Raw genomic sequence first — 20,614 nt, forward strand, 5'->3', positions numbered from 1 at the left:
ACTGAAGAAACAGCTGTGTAAGAAATGACACTATCCATTTTTAAGAGTTTTACTAAAAGTAACATCCCCACGTGGCTGCTGTATCTGTCATCCCCGAGTTCTACTTTAACACTTCTCCCCTTTTCCTTTCTCTCTACATACTTTATCCATAACAGTATATTAAGGTCTGCTTCCACCAGTTTGCAATTTCTTCATTCATTCTTATTCTCCATAATCCATTCTTACATACTGCTCCAAAGATTTTACTCAACACTTTCTATTCTCATGCTACAAATATTTTCTTAGCTGCTTGTGTTTAATATGGTTCTGAGCTGTAGATCACAACTGGCTTCATTGTTTTGATACCAAAAACCAGTTCATTAAAAAACAAACAATCTCTTTAATGGTTGTACTGTAGAAGACTAGATCTTAAATGAATTCATAGCTTTCTATTTTAAGATTCTTTATAGTCAGTGGTCCAAGAACCCCAACATAATCATACAACTACTTTTCTTTGATTTCAAGTTCCATCCTTTCACAAGTATTCATTGATTTTAATGCACTTCAAATTAATTGTCCATTAAATGGTGCAACATCTATTTTAATATGAATATACTGTATATACTGGAGAGCAATGCAATGGCTGCCAATGCTCTTTTTTATAAAAAGCTAAAATTTACTTGTACTTAGTCATTACTTTTTGCATCTTGACATAATAATCCTGACTGACATCTACTGCTCTTCATTACATTTGGGAAACTTTCTGCAACCCTTTTGGCATTGTTGCACCTCAATTTTGGAGATATACCGTATTTATCGGCGTATACCGCGCACTTTTTTCCCCATAAAATCAGGGGGAAATCGTGGGTGCGCGATATACGCCGATAGCATACCTCGGAGGGGAACGAGCGCCCGCTGGAAATCACAGAGCCGTCATCTCCTCTCGGCTCTCACGTCACACACGCACAGTCCCGCCTCCGCCACCAGCATTGGACCAGTGTTCGGTCACAGGAGATAGTCCAATGCCGATAGCGGGACTGTGCATGTGTGATGTGACAGCCGAGTGAGAGGAGATGACGGCTCAGTGAGTTTTACGGGGGCGCTCATCCCCCTCTAAAGGTATGTGAGGAATGTGTGCGAGAGCCGCTTGTACTCATACCTCTATGCTAATGTACAAAAGTGCCTGATCAGCTTTGGCTTTCATATGTATTTATAATCAACCCGCGTCTTATTCATGTGGGGCATAGCAACAGGTTCACTTAAATGGCAGACCCACCAGCAACATATACCCATGAGTACCTAGAGTGTTGTATTATTCTCGCTCATTACCTATCGATTTGAATGGGGCAGCCTTATTGAAGCTACAAGCTAAACTTATTAGTTTTTTCCAGAAAATTCCCTCTTAAAATTGGGGTGCGCGTTATACGACGATAAATAAAAAACACACACTGTAAAGAAAATGTTAGCCATTGTGCAGTTTTGACAATACTGCCTAAATCACAGTTCTGTAACATGCATGCAAGATGTAGATTTTTTTTTTTTTTTTTTTTTTTTTTGATGACTGAAGAAATGTCTGACTGCAATACATGTATCATCTACATATGGGAGATATTGTAGCGGTCTTTTACAATGCAATTTTTTTCCAACACTTCTTTCAGATGTAAAGTGGAACTCTATCCAAAAACCAGTCCTGTTTAAAACTAGAGGGTTTTAAAGCTTTGTTTTTTATACTCTTTTGGAAGATTTTTCCTCACTTCCTGCTTCAGAGATGAAAAAGAAATATCTGCTCTATAGTTTACCTTTTTTTCCCCAAAACACCCCATTAGTTACTTTCTAATCTTCCTGGCAATAGTCTCACTATTACTTTGTATGTCACATTTATCAGGGAGACCCAATTTTGACAAAATACGTTATCTACTTTTTGCATGATGTATCAAATTATTCTCAAAAGGAGTAAGCAAGATTACATTTTCACACCAGGAGAGTGCCAAACAGGGGATTCTTCAGCCCTGTGTAACATGTCTGTCTAACAGAATATCAACATATGCAAACTGGATTGATTGGGGTGTTTGTGTTAATTACACCAAATATTGAATTAAAATGGAAAAGTTCAAGCGGTTCTAAAGCCCAAAAATTTTTTTACGTGGGAGTGAGCATGCACTGTGACAGGTGATAACATGTTATATATCACACACACACACGTTTTATATTATATATATAAAATCACACACATACTGTACTGTATGTGTGTGATTTTATATATATATATATATAATATAAAACGTGTGTGTGTGATGTATATCATATATATATATATATATATATATATATATATATATATATATATATATAAACATGTTATCACCTGTCACAGTGCATGCTCACTCCCACGTTAAATTTTTTTTGGGCTTTAGAACCGCTTGAACTTTTCCATTTGAATTCAATATTTGGTGTAATTAACACAAACACCCCAATCAATCCAGTTTGCATATGTTTGGACACACCTTCTCATTCAAAGAGTTTTCTTTATTTTCATGACTATGAAAATTGTGGATTCTCACTGAAGGCATCAAAACTATGAATTAACACATGTGGAATTATACATAACAAAAAAGTGTGAAACAACTGGAAATATATTTCCTATTCTAGGTTCTTCAAAGTAGCCACCTTTTGCAGCAGACACATCTCTAGAACTGTTAAGAGGCGACTGTGTGAATTAGGCTTTCATGGTAGAATATCTGCTAGGAAACCACTGCTAAAGAAAGGTAACAAGCAGAAGAGACTTGTTTTGGGCTAAATAACACAAGGAATGGGCATTAGACCAGTGGAAATCTGTGCTTTGGTCTGATGAGTCCAAACTTGAGATCTTTGGTTCCAACCCCATATCTTTGTGCGACACAGAAAAGGTGAATGGATGGACTCTACATGCCTGGTTCCCACCGTGAAGCATGAGGAGATGTGATGGTGTGGGGGTGCTTTGCTGGTGACACTGTTGGGGGTTTATTCAAAATTGAAGGCATACTGAACCAGCATGGATACCACAGCATCTTGCAGCGGCATGCTATTCCATCTGGTTTGCGTTTAGTTGGACCATCATTTATTTTTCATCAGGACAATGACCCCAGACACGCCTCCAGGCTGTGTAAGGGCTATTCGACCAAGAAGGAGAGTGATGGGGTGCTGCGCCAGGTGACTACCTCTTGGAGCTCATCAAGAGAATGCCAAGAGTGTGCAAAGCAGTAATCAAAGCAAAAGGTGGCTACTTTGAAGAACCTAGAATATGAAATATATTCAGTTATTTCACACTTTTTTGTTATGTATAATTCCACATGTGTTAATTCATAGTTTTGATGCCTTCAGTGTGAATCTACAATTTTCATAGTCATGAAAATAAAGAAAACTCTTCGAATGAGAAGGTGTGTCCAAACTTTTGGTCTGTACTGAGAATATATATATATATATATATATATATATATATATATATATATATATATATATATATATATATATATATATATATAATTTTATTTTATTAAAAAAAAAAACACAACAACAACAACACACACTTTAAAAGTATTACAAAAACAAAACTCACATCAAAAGCTTTAATGCAATTTGTTCAAAATATACAAAATTGAAAAAAACTACCCCTATAGTGCACATTGATTATCTCAAAAAGAGAATCATAGAAATGAAAAATACAAAATAGCAGTAGTCATAAAATACATTTGATAAATTGGGAATACATTGTTGATGGTATTTAAATAAATTGAAGGACCCCAGGAAGATGAGGGCTTAAAATAAACCCATCAGGAGAGCGACATCGAGTGAGCCATTGTCCACCCCTCCTTGTGAAAATGTTAGCTGCCTTATTGTAATACAGCAATTAGGTACGCAAAATAAGAACGTGACTTGCCTGTTCTGTATCCTTGTTCTGGTTACTGAATCAAAGTTTTAAAGCCAGTGGTTCAACATAACAGTCAGGTGTCTTGTATTTGTAGATGAGCAGTCCCTACACATCTCATGAAAGGTTTACGTTTTACACCACTACCTTATCCATAATAAAATGATATGTTAAGTGCTAATCTGCTTGTTCAAAATATAAAATGTGTGCCAGTAATGTCAACTTTTATTGTGCATCCAACCTTTTTCCTTCGTATTCATATAAAGCAAATGATACAATATGATATTCTTGCAGCTGTTCTGTTCCCAATTATACATATGTAAGCTATTGACATAGTGATGAGTTCTAGCCAGTTCTGTAATATTAAAAAGCCCTCTTTTTGCAATAATAAAAAAAAAAAGAAGTGTAGATGTATGTGTGGAATTACATTTTAAATGCAGGATCACCCTATATAAATGTTTAACAACTTTATATTTTTTAAATGCTACCAGCACAGTATTGATTGAAGTTTCATTAAACAATTTTAAATGTAATTGCCAAGCTATAAAAATCTATTTCTGTATGCCAGGAGATGGATGTTGAGTGTAGTAAAAATTACTGTGCGTTTTTGGTGTCTTCATCTTATGTAATGTTTTTCACACTCCCAGGATTTTTTTCACATAACTGTGGACATTGTGATGAAGCTGTGGAGATGTCTGGTGGAAAGTTTCTGTGGCTAGAGCACGAGCGGCCTCTGATCCAGCTTTCATAGCACGGTATAATGGCAATGTGTACTTCTGTTTTCCCTGGAAGCACAATGAGAAAATATGTTCATCAGGACATCAGAAATAACACGAATGAGATGATACCAATATTAATCGGTCTCAAACTAGGTGGTAAAAATGTTACTAGTGATGTAACCAACCCGATGAGACCGTAAAAAATAAAGTGGTTTCCATTGCTGACCTTTCCGTGAACATGCAAGCTGCTTGAATTTAATACTTCTGAGTAGGAACACAAATTCTTCAGAATGCTGGACTTTTTGCTTGTACACTTTATACAGTGAATATAATAAGTATTTAACACGTCACCATTTTTCTAGGTAAATATAATTTCTGAAAAATGCTATTGACATGACGTTTTTACCACTTCAGTAACAACCCATGCAATCCATACAAACTAAGACACCAAAAAACAAATAGGTTATGTTTAATAAAATGGAATGGCACAAGGAAAAAGTATTGAACACAAAGAAAGGGAGGTGCAAAATTGCATGGAAAGCCAAGACCCCAGCTGAAATCTATCAGTAATTAGAAAGCAATCCTGCCCCTCGTCAGTAAAAAATATCAGCTGGTTCAGTCTCAACTACTGAGCCTACTGAGACACAAGAAACATCTCACGATGGGTAAAAGCAAAGCTCTCTCTCGCAAAACCTTTGCATCCTTATTTTTGCAAAGCATACCGATTGCATTGGTTACAGAGGAATTTCTAAACATCTAAAAAGTTCCAGTGAGCACTGTGGGGGCCATAATCCAGAAGTGGAAAGTACATAATTTTACCATAAACTGGCCACTACCAGGTGCTCTTCACAAGATTTCTGACAGAGGAGTGAAAAGAATCAGAAGAGTTGTTCAAGAGCCAAGGAACACTTGTGGAGAGCTTCAGAAAGACTTGGAATTAGCAGGTAAAAAAAAAAAAATGACAAAAATGAGTTGGCCCGTATGCACACTTACCATGCAAGACTTTGGCGAGGAAGAAGCATGTTGAAGCTCATTTAAAGTTTGCTGCACAACATTTATACAAGCCTGTGAAATCCTGGGAGAATATAGTCTGGTCAGATGAGACCAAAATTTAACTCTTTGGATGTGATAATACAAAACTTTGTTTTGAGATCAAATGGCACTGCACATCACCCTAAAAACGCACCATACCAACAGGGAGGTTTGGAGATGGGAACATCATTGTGTGGGGCTGTTCTTTTAATTTCTCCTACTATATGTTGGCTACATTTCCCACTTACATACCTGAGAGTACAAGAAGTCACGGACTTTAGAAAAATGATCCTGGTAATCATTTTTCAGCACAATTTGAGCCCAGCGAAGACGGAGTTCAGCATTGGTGGCTTCTGAAATCTTTATGTAATATTTTCCAAGCTCTTCCACGTTACCTTTGTAAAATAGGATAAGAAATGTAAATAAATTAAGCTTCAGCAGACTGCCTTTTACTTTATACTACTAGCTGAATACCCGGCGTTGCCCGGTCTTCCTATCTTAACCTTTTGGGGAGGAAAATCATAGTAATATAAAATATACCCATCTTTTATATAAGGGTGTAGGTAAGGGTTAATTTAACTGTCATATATTTTTATTTGGCATATAAGTAATGTGTACCAGGTATTATTGAAATATCTCCAGGCGTACAGAAGTTATGTGGGAACATACATTTCCCATTGATTTGCATGGGACTTTAAACAAAAACCCCGACCCTCACAAATGGGGGTAGTTAAGGGATAAATTAACTATCCTATAGTTTAAGTGGACATATAAGTAACATGTGACCAAGTGTTATCGAAATATCTACAGCCGTTTTGAAGCTATGAAGTAACATGTATTTCCCATAGAGTTGAATGCGACTTTAAAGAAAAACCCCGACCATGGCAAATGGGGGTGGGTAAGGGTTAAACCACCTATCCTATGTTTGTTGCTGACATATAAGTAACATGTGTGCCAAGTTTCATGTTAATATCTTTAGCCGTTTGGACGTGATGCTGGAACATACATACACACACACACGTTGAGTTTATATATATATATATAGATTCTGTAAATTCCTACCATTTATTGGTTGCCATCAAGTGCATGTTATATTTGAAACAGTTATTTAACTCACAAGTGTGCCATTACTTTACTCCTCATTCACGTCATGAGTTGAATGTAACAGTTTTGGGAAACTTACATTTTGTGGGGTTTAGTTACGGTTTAACGCAACTCTTTCTTACCAGGCGGTAGAGGAGACTTTGCAAGGACCCGATCCAAAAAGTAGACCATTTGATAGGTTTTCCAAGAAGAAACATCCATTTTTTCAATAGCTTGCATATTCAGTGGAGAAGATGACCAGAGATCAGCCAACTCATCAGCTGGTTTCATGAGCGAAGTGCCAGAAGATAGGTCTGGCAAGAAGGCAGGCCAACCAGGGGTATCTAGCCAATGGTGAAATTCCAGGCCTGAAGTAAAAGAAAAACCTTCAGTGATGTGTATTTAAAGAGAATTCGAATACTACATACAAACTACTGCTTGGCAGCAAAAAAAACTAAAGATGCCAACAGATCTGGTGGTAGACTGAACAATCCCACTAGCTGTAATTAATGAAGTTGATTGCAATTGGAAGCACACCACGTTAACAATCTCCCTGAATAAGTGAAATGGCAAGTCCACTTAAAAATCATAAGTTAGGCTTACCTGTAACGATTTCCAGGAGTCTAGCCCCTGAGAGATAGAGCTGCTCCCACTGGGACAGAAAAACACATAGCTTAAATTTAGAAAAAAAAACATCAGTCCTCCAGGCACAGTTCAGTTTATATGAAAACCGAAAGGGTGACACTGAAAAATACACCAGCATATAAATAAATAAAAAAAAAAAAAAAAAAAACACAATCCATAAGATAGGGAGGGATCGTCCTGTTCTGGAAGACTACTGGAAATAGAGTTAGTTACCTGTAGGTGCACTCTGGATTGCCCCCCTGTCATTTTCCAGGACAGCCCCTGAGGGGAGAGCAAAAGCTTACCACCTAAAGGGGGGGGCAGACCTTCCTCCCAAAGGCTTGGTCGTGGCCAAGCAGTAATCCTGTACAAACATGGAGAAATTTGACCAAGTGGCTCAAGATTTAGCCAATGCTCTTGTCCAGGGAGCTCCAAACTATGGCTCTCCAGCTGTTGTGGAACTACACGTCCCCTGAGGCATTGTAAAACTGACAGACATGATGGGAAGTGTAGTTCCTGAACAATTGGAGGGCCATAGTTTGCAGACACCTGCTCTAGTCAAATTCACATTCAGAAATTGCAGAGACTTGCAAAATCTGCACATGATACCAGTGTTGTTATGTGAACAGGGCACAGAGAACAATGGTTTTCTTTGTGCCCTTGGAGAACGTGTGCAGAAAATTTCACCTCTGTGCACATGTGTGTACCAGGCCCAAGAGCTGGACCTTTAAAAGATACTTAAAGCATTTATAAACCCTAAAAAATAAATATATATCTTTTTTTATTCTTTATTTTATCAATAGTACACGGATACAAAAAATATAAAATTACATAAGATACAATTCACTCACTTACAGACTCTGTATCCTATTTACTTCCGATTTAACCATCTAGGAGGTGTACCACCTCACCAAATTTTTGGGCAGTCCCACCATAAATGAGCCATCGTTCCCAATACCTTGCATCCTCACCAGCACTCCGCGGATTTTCCCAGTTGGTACCTACTGATTTTGTCAGGCATTTATAATTCATTTTGACAGTTCTAGTGTCTACTGCTGAGCTGTGGGTTAAATTTAGGATTTTACTAATAGTGGCTTTATCTATATGTGACCGCAATTCCCTTTCCCATTTAATTATGAATAGCGGGATCTCCAGCTGTTTCCCCGCCAGCAGTATTTTATAAATTCGAGATATATTACCTCTTGTGTTTTCTGTAATGCAAAGCCGCTTTAGCGGCATTAAATCCATCTCAGATCTTATTGGCTGGGGTAATTGCTTGACAAAGTGCCTCAGCTGTAGATACTGCCATTCATTTATCAATCTAAATTCCGGTTTGTGTTTCAACTCTTGAAATGGTAAAACTTTACCCTACTAATTATGTCTCTTAATTGTGCATTCTCACTTATTATCCAATTTCCTCCTATTACTCCTTTACCAGATGGAAAATCATCATCATCTTTCAATAGAATTAAAAGGTGAATTACATCTGCCATTACTTTTTTGTAAATTGCATCCCAAATTTTTAGTGCATTTAAAGTCAGTGCATGTGTATTGTCGCCTAATTTTCTAAATTGTGGGGGATTCCAAACTATATTTCTTAGATGTGCCTCACTCATTGTGTTCTCTAGTTTCACCATTTTTTTTTTACTTTGTCTCCTAGTCCATTCCACTACTCTGGATATCACCACTGCCTAATATTATTTAATGTCTGGTACTGCTAACCCGCCTTGTTTTTTCCCTTGTTTGAGTACCGCTAATAAAATTCTTGGTTTCTTATTTAGTCAGATAAATCTCGTTATAATGTTTCTTAGTGAAAAAAATAAGGATTGCGACAGTGATATAGGTACCATTTGGAACTTATATAAAATCTTTGTCAACAATATCATCTTCACAGTAATAATCCTCCCTATCCATGATAGGGGTCTGTACATTACTCTCTTGATTTCATTTTTAATTTCATCAAGTAAGGGTATGTAATTTTATATATTGTACTCATCGTATTCGCCAATTGAAAATTCCCTCTTAAAATTGGGGTGTGTGTTATACGCCGATAAATACGGTAATTCCTAAATACTTAAACCTAATTACATAATAACATAAGTTTGCAGCCCCCGACACATCTGATCATGTCTTGAGAATTGGATATTCAGGAGGAAAAACTCCAATGTCCTGTAAATGGCAGTTAATCTACCTTTTCCAAGGACAACTTAAACTTGGAAGTTCTGGCAGAATCATCCTGGTCGTCATAACTGACCCAATTTCCCTTCTCTTCTCTCCCAAACCAGACGGCAGATTGAAAGGTTAGTTGTGTCCTGCATATTAGACAACAGATCGGAAAATATGAAAAGTGGAAGCCAATTCTTCTTTGACTGAGTAAATAAACCTAGTGCATACTGCAGCCAATTTTCCTTAAGATCACATCCAATGTAAGAATGACACAGTGGCTTAGAATAATTTGATCCTTTACAGCATGGGTCTCAAACTGGCGGCCCTCCAGCTGTTGTTAAACTACAAGTCCCATCATGCCTCTGCTTGTGGGAGTCATGCTTGTAACTGTCAGCCTTGCAATGCCTCATGGGACTTGTAGTTTCGCAACAGCTGGAGGGCCGCCAGTTTGAGACCCCTGCTTTACAGCATAGCCTGGGCATTTCTTTTTAGGAGCAGCACCTTTGTCCTTCTCTGGGCAAAATAAACCAACAAAAAGAACCAAATGACCACAAGTACATAGGCTCAATATTCCAACACCCACCAGTTGTGACCCATAAGACTGTCTACAGTGCCCTGTTCCAATATTAAGGCGATCTGTCCTGACTAGCCTCCACTAAAAACAAAGGATATAGCAGCATTACAATCTTACTGCTAACCTGTGAAGCACTGATGTCACCATGCAGGTGCATAGCACAGTCAGTGGCCCTGGAACCCAGCCAAGGAGAAGGTAATGGGTCTGCTGCTTTTCCACTAAAAGGGATCCCAATAGCCACAAAACAGCATACATTTTTCAGAGAGGATTTACCCCCTTAGAGATAGAGCCACCACAGACAAAAGGAAAAACAAAAACAAAAAAGAAGGACTGTGTGCCTGAAGGACTGCCTTTTATTACCGATTGGACAATACGTTTTTCTATCCCAGTAGGAGTAGCTCAAAGAAATTTAAAAACATAACTAGAACACAAACTCTCTATGGTATCTTTGGAATAACGTGTGTTGATCTATTTTTTTTTTTTTTCAATTAACCCACTGGTTAAAAAAAAAAAAAAAAAAAAAAAAAAAACGCAACATCTATAGTAGCCTGCCTTGGTTTGTCAGCTGGCACAAAGGCTCACCAATGGCCTGAGGATGCAAAAAACTCTAATCTAGCTTCCAATGAAAAAAACCTACGTTAGATCTACCGGTAACGGTATTTCTACGAGCCTTCCAGGACGGCACACCAGAGATAAGGGCTCCTCCCACAGGAAACACAATCAATTGACAAGTTTGTTATAAGTTCCCACCCACCCCCTTGCTCCTCAGTATTTAATAAAGTAATCTTGAACTGGTTCACAAGGGGCACCCCATCGGTACTTACCATTTAGTGTATAGCTTACCTTTCTTTACATAGGGTGGGTAGTAGGCCTGCCGTCCTGGAAGGCTCGTAGAAATACCGTTACCGGTAGATCTAACGTAGGTTTTCTCCTACGCCTTCCAGGACGGCACACCAGAGAGGATATAAAAGAACTCAGGCCTACTTTAGGGTGGGACCCTTGCCTGCAAGGTCTTTCTGCTAAATGTCAGAGTCTGACTTTGTTTCACCACCTACACTACCTAGTGTGTGATGAAGGTATCCTAGCTGGATCATGTAATTGACCTGCAGGTCCGCTCCACCTATGTCCCTGTCTCCATTTCGGATGCAGGACCTAGGTGGCATGTGCTCTCAAAGAAAAATCTGAGAGCCTGTGAATTATTTAAGATAGAAGGATTGGCTGTGCCAATATTCTAGCCATCGTGGTCAATAATGTCTGCAATTGCTGCATAGGACCATCAAAAAGTTTAATCAGAGATTTGTTCTGTGGCACAAGGAACTACTCTGATCGACCAAAAAAACATCTGGTTACAAGCCAGTGGTCGGTTCAGGAGAATGGTTTAGAAAAAAAGGGTCTCCTGACGGACAATCCTTGTGGGTCCCCTTCTTGTCCGCCATAGTCATGGTGAAACAAGGAAATCAACCCACTCAAGGATACTAGATTATGGAAAGCTTATTCCCTGGACTCAAATGACTGGGCAGGTATGTACCCAAGTAGGGCATTTGGTGTGTTCCTGCACCTTCAAGGAGGGGTGGTTCCCCTTCAGTTCACCTGCCCCCCTCCATTCATCAGAATGCATGTGCCTCTATAGAGAGGACACCTACTGGTCAGTGTCAGGTCCACAGGATGTCTTGGCGTGGCTCACTCCTGCGCCCGCCCACTTGTGCCGACCAACCCCCTGTCTCCAACGCACACTGCTAGACAGGTCAAAAACGGCTGCTATGCAAGCCTGTTGGCAAGTAGGTCCAATCACCCCCTGGTCATTTCCAACTTCTGGTTCTCTTCCCATCTGAATGCTGACATGTCAGATGTGAATCTGTTCTATATCCCCCAGCTCCTTATAGTCCTGCTGGCAGATGCGTTAAACTATGCATGAAGGAGCCTGGTAAGAACTGCGAGTAACCACTGCATTTTTTTGGCATATAAAACAAAAGGTATCAGGGGAAGCAACTCTCCACAGCACCCCTGTGCACAACCCGCAGGCACAATTCGCCCTACACTCTCAGGGCAAATTACGTGAGTGCCGCACGCCAACGAAATACAATATTTTGTAAATACACGGAGTGCATAATCTACTCCAGGCACCAGAGAGTGCCAAGTTAAGCAGATCCCTACCATAGGGTTAGTTCTATAGTAGGAGTAAGAAACGAATATTGGTTAGTCACATCCAGTTCGTCCAATGGGGTGACCTGAAGGATACATACCGAGCTGTAAATTTATCGGATTGGGTGAACTAGTCAGATAAGCTCTGATGTTGTATCCTCAAGCAACCAATTCCTAACAGCGTAACCCCTCTTTTTTTATAACCATGATAGGTGATTTTTATGACCTTCTTCTAGTGTCCTATAACCCTACTGGGTTCCGGTCTAGGGCATGTCTCTGGCATGCCTAGATGTAAAGGACTGAATCTTTTGCCATCAGAAATCCTGTTCCTTCCATGTGTATGGAAAATAAGGTCTGAAATAAAGTGACAGATATATAATTAATATCACAGACATACAGGTCATAAATCTTAAATTTCTGAAGGGTAGCCAGCTTAGGTTTAATATGGAACATCAAAACAGGAAGACACACCCAGCTTTCACTGTTATATTTTCTGATATACAGTCACCTGTAGGACAAAGAAGACACAAATCAAACTTAGAATGTTGTGTATTTCTAATATGTAATAAGATACCATGTAACCTAAGCAAAGGGAAGGGACAGAGGCTCCAATGTGAGCTTCTGATGCTTAATAGGTTAGGGTCCTTCATCCAACTGAAAGGACAATAGCAATTATGGCGTTTTTCTGAGTAATTAAACACAGAAGACACGGGCACCTTCCAATGCTGTGTTTTTCTGATGTACAGCAAACTAAGGTAATAGGTTCAAAAACAGGAAGACAAGGACAGCTTCAGTGTTGTGTATTCCTGATACCGACCGCAGTACGGTCCTATAACCAACAGAAAAATTACTAACACCTCTTGCGCATTTTCGATGGTCACGAAAAAGCAGTCGCATAGCCAGTATGACCACACAAAAAGACATATGTGCCCCCCAACTGTGTATTGCTGGTGCTAGACCACCTGCAGTCATGACCAGAGAGTGGCACCAACACACTTCAAATCATTAACAGGGTATGGGACCTAAGACAGAAACGTTACCAACAATAACATTGTGCATTTCTGTTTAACAAGACAACCCCGTCATATACCCGGCAGAAATGTCACTTAGTAAAAACTCAATGCTGTGCGTTTCTGCCAGTAATGCTGTGTATTTTTTGATTAGAGAACCTGCACAGCTATACCACAGAATGTTGTCGGCCACTCAACAGAAAAGTCACTAGCCAAAAGCTCAACGCTGTGCGTTTCTGAATAGCAACAGTATACAGTTACTGAACCCACAGAAGTGTCATTCCCAGCAATACAATGTTATGCATTTTTTGATTAGAAACTTGTACAGTTATATGACCAACAGAATGTTGCTGACCACTTAATGTGTTACTTAATGCAACCTTGTAGGGTCATCTAATCAACAGAAATGTCACTAGCAACTGAAAGCTTAATTCAGTGCATATCTGAATAGCCACCGTGTACGGTCACTTAACCTACATAAATATCCACTACAATATTGTGCGTTTTCTTGATTAGCAAAATTGTACAGTCATATAACCAGCAGAAATGTCGCTATCAGTCACTCAAAGACATGTGTTTCTGATAAGCAGTAGTGTAACATTACATAGTCAATATTATGCATTTCTGATGAACCATAGGATATTTATATAACAGAAAAGACACAAGATAAACTTCCAATGTTGTGCGTTTCTGACTAGCAACCTTGTAAAGTCGCATAACCCACAGAAATATTACTATCAGTAAACTATGTTGAGCATTTCTGAATAGCAATGGTGTATGGTTATATAATAGAAGTGTTACCAACATATCAATGTTATGCGTTTTGGTAAGCAGCTGTGTGCCATTACATAATCAACATTATGCATTTCTAGTGAGCCATAGGATAGCATTTCTGATGCGGTCAGGCCAACAATCTATCCTAGGCAGAGCCTGAACTCCAGATACTAATCCTTCCCTCAGTGGAGGAATATGGTAGTTCCAATAATGGAAGTCTGAGGTGTGTGATCATACCACAATAGTGGTAGCTGCTATTTTACCATGCATAAGTCTGAGTAGTTGTAGCTGATCCATACACACAGGTGGGAGCGAGTCCAGGCCTTTAAGGTCTTAACGAGCACAGACCCAGCGATCAATTAGATCTCTAATGCAGAGTTGATCACAATCTTAGGCTGGAGGCAATCAGACACCTGTTAGGGCTTCATACTAAATACAGGCTAATTTTCATAGCCTTAGCACAGAGGTTTGCAGAGAAAAAAAACTCTTAATTAAGGGTTTCAGGCTCACATTTTCTGCTTCTCATACAGCCCTGGTGGTTTTGTTGCCTAAGCCACCAGAGGTTTATTGATTAACTCTTATACACTGATAGATATAGTAGCAGTGTAAGGAGGAGATGATAGGCAATCAGACACCTGTTGGAACTTGGGAAGATGTTGCCACTAATAAGCAACCTCCTCAAGGGTAATATATATACATTTAAGATGTCCCCTATGAGTGCCTGTCCACCCCCCTTTAAGAGTTTAGGAGGTAGGTTTTTGCGGGGCTAAAAACCTCTAACAGCACCATTGTAAGCTGTCAGGTTCATGGCAGTTGGCTCTAATCCTTTAGGGATTAATGGAGTGGATAAAAAAACCACCACCCTGGATTGAGCCTTGCTCAGGCCTTTATATGAGATTATTCTAGGGACTTCCATAAGGTCCTCAGAGGCCAATTTTTCCCTGCAGAAGTCCCCCCAGATCCACTAGGGTGAATGGGGCGTCCTATTCTGCTCGGCTCCCCCTTAACCTCCCTGTCTTCCTTAGTTTCCTTTACTGGACTAGAGGGAATGACTGTGAAAGCGGGGGGAAGGGCACTAGATCCCATTCAGACAAGGCCTTCCTGGGAGGATGTGTCCTCTCTAGGGATAAGCTCCTCTATGTCAGACCTTAAGTTACTGGCTGCCTGGTGGCTACACGGAAAGTTTTTTAAAAGATTCTTAGCAAAGGGGTTTTGGGTGGGAATTTATCCTTACAGTACCCACACATTTATTTTTAGAGGAGCTTTGCCCTGTAGCGGCAGGAGATTGTTTATTTGGGTCTCCTGGGCTCCGCTGGGGAGATTAAAGACAAGAGATATACACTTTACTCTGTCCTCCCCTAGGACTGCAGGTTTGTACTGGGGAGGGGAAAGGGTGTTGAGAGGTAAACTCCAGCCTGTTCTGGCTGGCTCCGGGATCCCAGACCCCTGAAAGCCAGGAGCTCTCACTCCCTTTCCTCCTCCCTTTCCAAGGGGGATTAGTACTCACCACACCCCGACCTGGATCTGCCTGCAGTCACATTTGCCTTCCTCTCCTCCTGTTCCATGAGGAGGTTGGCTGGGTCCTTGGCTTGCCGGTACCTGTGTTAGGGTTTATCCGCCGCCGACCCCACCGCTCCACGCTGCTCTCCACGCCGAAGCGTCACTTCCGGGTTGCCCTGTAAGGAAACGCCCACGCTCCGGTGGCGCGGTTCCCGTTTCTCTCAGAGAGAGGCTTGGAGCGCAATGCTCCTTAGTGGCAACCCCCCCAGGAAGGAGAGAGCAGTATCGTGGCGGCTTTTTTGCAGAGGGACGATGGCTTTTTCACCACAGCTCAGAGCGCCCATGCATATCTTTGTGGCGACCTGTGAGCGACCGAAGCCAACAGGTTAGTTCAGCTCTCCCCGGCCTCCCTGAACCTGCCTCAACAGGGGTACCCTTCGACCTCACCGTCTCCAGGTAATATAAAACAACAAACGTGCCGCTGTGTTCGGGAGAAACACAATCAAAATACTGAGGAGCAAGGGGGTGGGTGGGAACTTATAACAAACTTGTCAATTGATTGTGTTTCCTGTGGGAGGAGCCCTTATCTCTGGTGTGCCGTCCTGGAAGGCGTAGGAGAAAAAGGGATTTTTAATACAGCTTACCTGTAAAATCCTTTTCTTGGAGTACATCACGGGACACAGAGCGGCATATTCATTACTATATGGGTTATATGGAGTACCTTCAGGTGTTGACACTGGCAATCTCAAACAGGAAATGCCCCTCCCTATATAACCCCCTCCCATAGGAGGAGTACCTCAGTTTTGTAGCAAGCAGTATGCCTCCCAAAATGGTCCCCAAAAAGAGGGGTGGGAGCTCTGTGTCCCGTGATGTACTCCAAGAAAAGGATTTTACAGGTAAGCTGTATTAAAAATCCCTTTTTCTTTATCGTACATCACGGGACACAGAGCGGCATATTCATTACTATATGGGATGTCCCAAAGCAATGCTCACAATGAGGGGAGGGAGAACATCTCCAAGACAAAAGGATTTAATTTAGAGAATACTCAAATCATAATAAATCCAACTTAGTTGAGAAAAATAATCTTAAATTTTAAATTTAACTCAAAAAAGAGGAGCCCCCGGATTCCGAGGGTCTCAAACTGCAGCACTGCCTGCCCAAAGGCTGTATCAGAATTCCTTCTTACGTCCAACTGGTAGAACTTTGTAAACGTGTGGACAGAAGACCAGGTTGCCGCCTTGCAAACTTGAGCCATAGAGATCTGGTGGTGTGCTGCCCAGGAGGCGCCCATGGCCCTAGTAGAATGAGCCTTTAATGATACTGGAGGAGGCAACCCTTTCAAGCCGTAGGCCTGAGTGATTAATTGCTTAATCCACCTAGAAATGGTGGACTTTGCAGCTGCCTGCCCCTTCTTGGGCCCATCCGGTAATACGAACAGCACATCTGTTTTCCGGATCTTCTTTGTAGCTTTAAGATAGGCCTTCATGGCCCTGACGATATCCAAGGTATGCAGCAACCCTTCCTTTCTGGAAGTGGGTTTAGGGAAGAAGGATGGTAATACCAAATCCTGGTTCAAATGAAAACTGGATACAACCTTCGGTAGGAAGGAAGGATGAGGGCGGAGAACGACCCTGTCCTTATGAAAAATAAGATATGGTTCCTTACAGGATAAGGCCGCCAGTTCCGATACTCTTCTTGCGGAAACTATGGCGACCAAAAATACTAACTTTTTTGTCAGTAAAACCAAAGGAATTTCAGCCAACGGCTCAAACGGTTGTTTCTGTAAACTTGACAGAACAAGGTTTAAATCCCACGGGCAAAGCGGGGATTTAACTGAAGGTTTAATACGTAAGACCCCTTGAAGGAAGGTCTTAACCAGCGAGTGGGTGGCCAGCGGCCGCTGAAACCACACTGACAGAGCAGAAATCTGTCCTTTGATTATGCTTAATGCCAATCCTTTATCCACTCCTAGCTGGAGAAAACTTAATACTCTATCGATGGTAAATTTGCGAGAAAGCCATCGCTTGGACTCACACCAGCCTACATAGGCCTTCCAGACCCTGTAATAAATCACCCTAGAGACCGGTTTCCTGGCTCTGATTAGGGTAGAGATTACTTTCTGAGACAGACCTCTACCCCTGAGAATCAGGGATTCAGTTTCCAGGCCGTCAAATTTAGATGCCGTAAGGCAGGGTGGAGGATCGGACCTTGCGATAGCAGGTCTGGCCGTAGAGGAAGAGTCCAAGGGTCTCCCACTACCATCTTTAAGATTAGTGAGTACCATGCCCTTCTGGGCCATGCTGGAGCTACCAGGATGACTGGTATGTGCTCCACCCGGATCCTGCGCCGCAGGCGGGGTAGTAACTGGAGCGGGGGAAACGCATAAAGAAGTTTGAACTGATGCCAAGGGCAAACCAACGCATCGGTTCCGCAGGCCATCGGATCCCTTGAGCGGGACATGAACCTGTCTAGCTTCTTGTTGAGTCTCGATGCCATGATATCCACGTCCGGCACTCCCCATCTTTGGCAGAGTGCTTGAAAGATTTGTGGATGCAGAGACCATTCCCCCGGCAAAAGAGTCTGGCGGCTTAAGAAGTCCGCCTGAAAGTTGTCCACTCCTGGAATGAATATTGCCGATATGCAGGGCACATGAGCCTCTGCCCATAGGAGAATCAAGCTCACCTCTCTCTGAGCGGCTTGACTCCTGGTTCCCCCTTGGTGATTTATGTATGCCACGGCCGTGGCATTGTCTGATTGAATTCTCACCGGGAACCCCTGCAATTTTGACGTCCAAGCCCTGAGGGCTAGTCGAGCAGCTCTGAGCTCCAAGATGTTGATGGGCAACTGCTTCTCTGGCGTTGCCCAAGTACCTTGGCGAGTGCAACCATCCAAAATTGCTCCCCAGCCCGTCAGGCTGGCGTCTGTGGTCACTATCTTCCAAGCCACTGGGCTGAAAGACTTCCCCTTCAGTAGATTCTGAGGGTCTAACCACCAGCACAGACTTTGTCGGACTCTTGATGAGAGCGGCAACGGGATATCCAAGGCCTGCGGCCTTCTGCTCCATGCTGACAGGATGGCTGCCTGCAGGATGCGAGTGTGGCTCTGGGCATATGGTACCGCCTCGAATGTGGCCACCATCTTGCCTAGTAATCTCATACATAGGCGAATAGTCGGTTCCTTCTTGCTTAGAACCAGTAGGATTAATTCCTTGATGGCTTTGACCTTCCTCAGAGGTAGAAACACTCTTTGTTGTTCTGTGTCTAATCTCATGCCGAGATATTCCAACTGCCTTGTGGGCAGGAAAGCTGACTTTTCTCGATTTAGGACCCAGCCGAACTTCTCGAGGTATTGGACCATGAGGGCCACTGCTCGCTCCAAGCCGGGAGACGAGTGATCTATGACTAGGAGGTCGTCCAGGTATGCTAGGATCGTGACCCCTTGGATCCTTAGTTTGGCTAGGATTGGAGCTAGGACCTTCGTGAACACCCGGGGGGCCGTAGCCAACCCGAAGGGAAGCGCCACGAATTGGAAGTGACGCGAAGCCACCATGAAGCGTAGATATCTTTGATGTGGCTGATAAATTGGAAGATGAAGGTAGGCATCCTTTATGTCTATGGACGCCATGAAGTCGTCCTTTTGGAGTGTGGTAGCTGCTGACCGCACGGTTTCCATCCGAAATGAGCGGATCTCTAGGTATGTATTTACCATCTTTAGGTCCAAAATTGGTCTGACATCTCCATTGGACTTCGGGATGATGAATAGGTTGGAGTAGAAACCTAGCCCCTGTTCCAGGACTGGTACCTCTACTATTACTTCCTGGGAAAGTAGATGATTTAATGCCGACATTAATGCGGCTCCTTTCTCCGGATCGTTTGGAATCCTCGACTCCTGGAAATGAAGAGGAGGAAACCTTAGGAAATCTAATTTGTAGCCCGTGGCCACGGAAGACCGTACCCACTCGTCGGGAATGCTGGCTTCCCAAACCTCTGAAAAGAGTCGCAGCCTTCCCCCCCACCTTCGTGGGTGGGGGCGCCCCTTCATAAGGTCGGCTTGGGGGCTGGGTTTGCTGGTTTGCGAACCCACTGCTTTCTGCCTTTAGCAGCCTGTCCTTGATTTGCTGATTTGCTGTTGAAGCCGAAGTTTGCTCTCGCAGGAGGCCGTCGATACTGTTTGGCATTAGAGGGCCCCTGCCCAGGGGAGTACTGTCGTTTAAACGCAGGCCCCTGAAACTTCCTCTTAGTTGGCAAGAAAGTACTTTTGCCATTTGAAATGGTTTGAATGTATTTATCTAGGTCTTCTCCGAAGAGTCGTCCTCCATGGAAGGGGAACCCTACCAGGAGCTTCTTGCATGGGGGCTCGGCCTCCCAGCTTTTTAACCATAAGAGTCTTCTCATATGGATAAGGGATAACGATAAACGTGACGCTTGCTGGATAGAATCCTTAATTGCGTCTACTGTAAAACATATGGCCTTAGGGACATCCGAAAATTCTTCTGCCTGCTGGGCAGGAATAAGTTTAAGCATCTGCTTAACCTGATCCGATAATGCTTGAGCAACCCCAATCGCAGCCACGGCTGGCTGTACTACTGCCCCTGCAGTAGTGAAGGAGTTCTTAAGTAGTGCTTCCAAGCGTTTATCAACTGGATCCTTGAATACCTGTATGTTTTCTACAGGGCATGTTAATGATTTGTTAATACATGAGATGGCTGCGTCCACTGCAGGAGTAGCCCATTTCTTGGAAAATGTATCTTCCATAGGATATAGGGCAGAGAATCTTTTAGGTGGTAAGAAGATTTTTCTGGCTTGTTCCAATCTTGGAACAAAACTCCCTCTAGTAGAGGGTGGATCGGAAATACTGCATTGCTTTGAGGCGCCCTCAGTGAGCCCAAAGCTGAAACCGTAGATACCTGGAGATCTGGTACTGGCAAGTTGAATGCATTTATGGACCAAGTCCGTTAAGGCTTGAGTCCACCAGCTCTCCCCTTGGGAGACTGCTCCAGACTCCTCTGTATCCGGATCTTCGATCCCTGAACCTACTTGGTCCTTGTCCAAGAGGTCGTCCAATTCCCCTGAGGAAAGGACCTCCTCTTCTGAGGGTCTGCGCTCG

The 20,614-nt window shown here is 42.2% G+C and overlaps 1 protein-coding gene across 1 annotated transcript in view; it reads right to left on the bottom strand.

Annotated features, from left to right (window-relative positions):
- Positions 1–3,571: 3,571 nt before the first annotated feature.
- Positions 3,572–20,614, bottom strand: part of LOC120927302 (arginyl aminopeptidase) — a 43,693-nt gene continuing 26,650 nt past the window's right edge. Inside the window, exons 9-11 of the mRNA XM_040337872.1 lie at positions 6,861–7,085; positions 5,887–6,029; positions 3,572–4,668 (exon numbers count right to left, since the gene is read on the bottom strand). Of these exons, the coding sequence (XP_040193806.1) occupies positions 4,519–4,668; positions 5,887–6,029; positions 6,861–7,085 (518 nt within the window). The 3' untranslated portion in view covers positions 3,572–4,518. The remainder of the gene's footprint in view (positions 4,669–5,886; positions 6,030–6,860; positions 7,086–20,614) is intronic.

The sequence above is a fragment of the Rana temporaria genome, chromosome 2 (genome assembly GCF_905171775.1).
Source record: "Rana temporaria chromosome 2, aRanTem1.1, whole genome shotgun sequence".
In the NCBI taxonomy this organism is placed as follows: domain Eukaryota; kingdom Metazoa; phylum Chordata; class Amphibia; order Anura; family Ranidae; genus Rana; species Rana temporaria.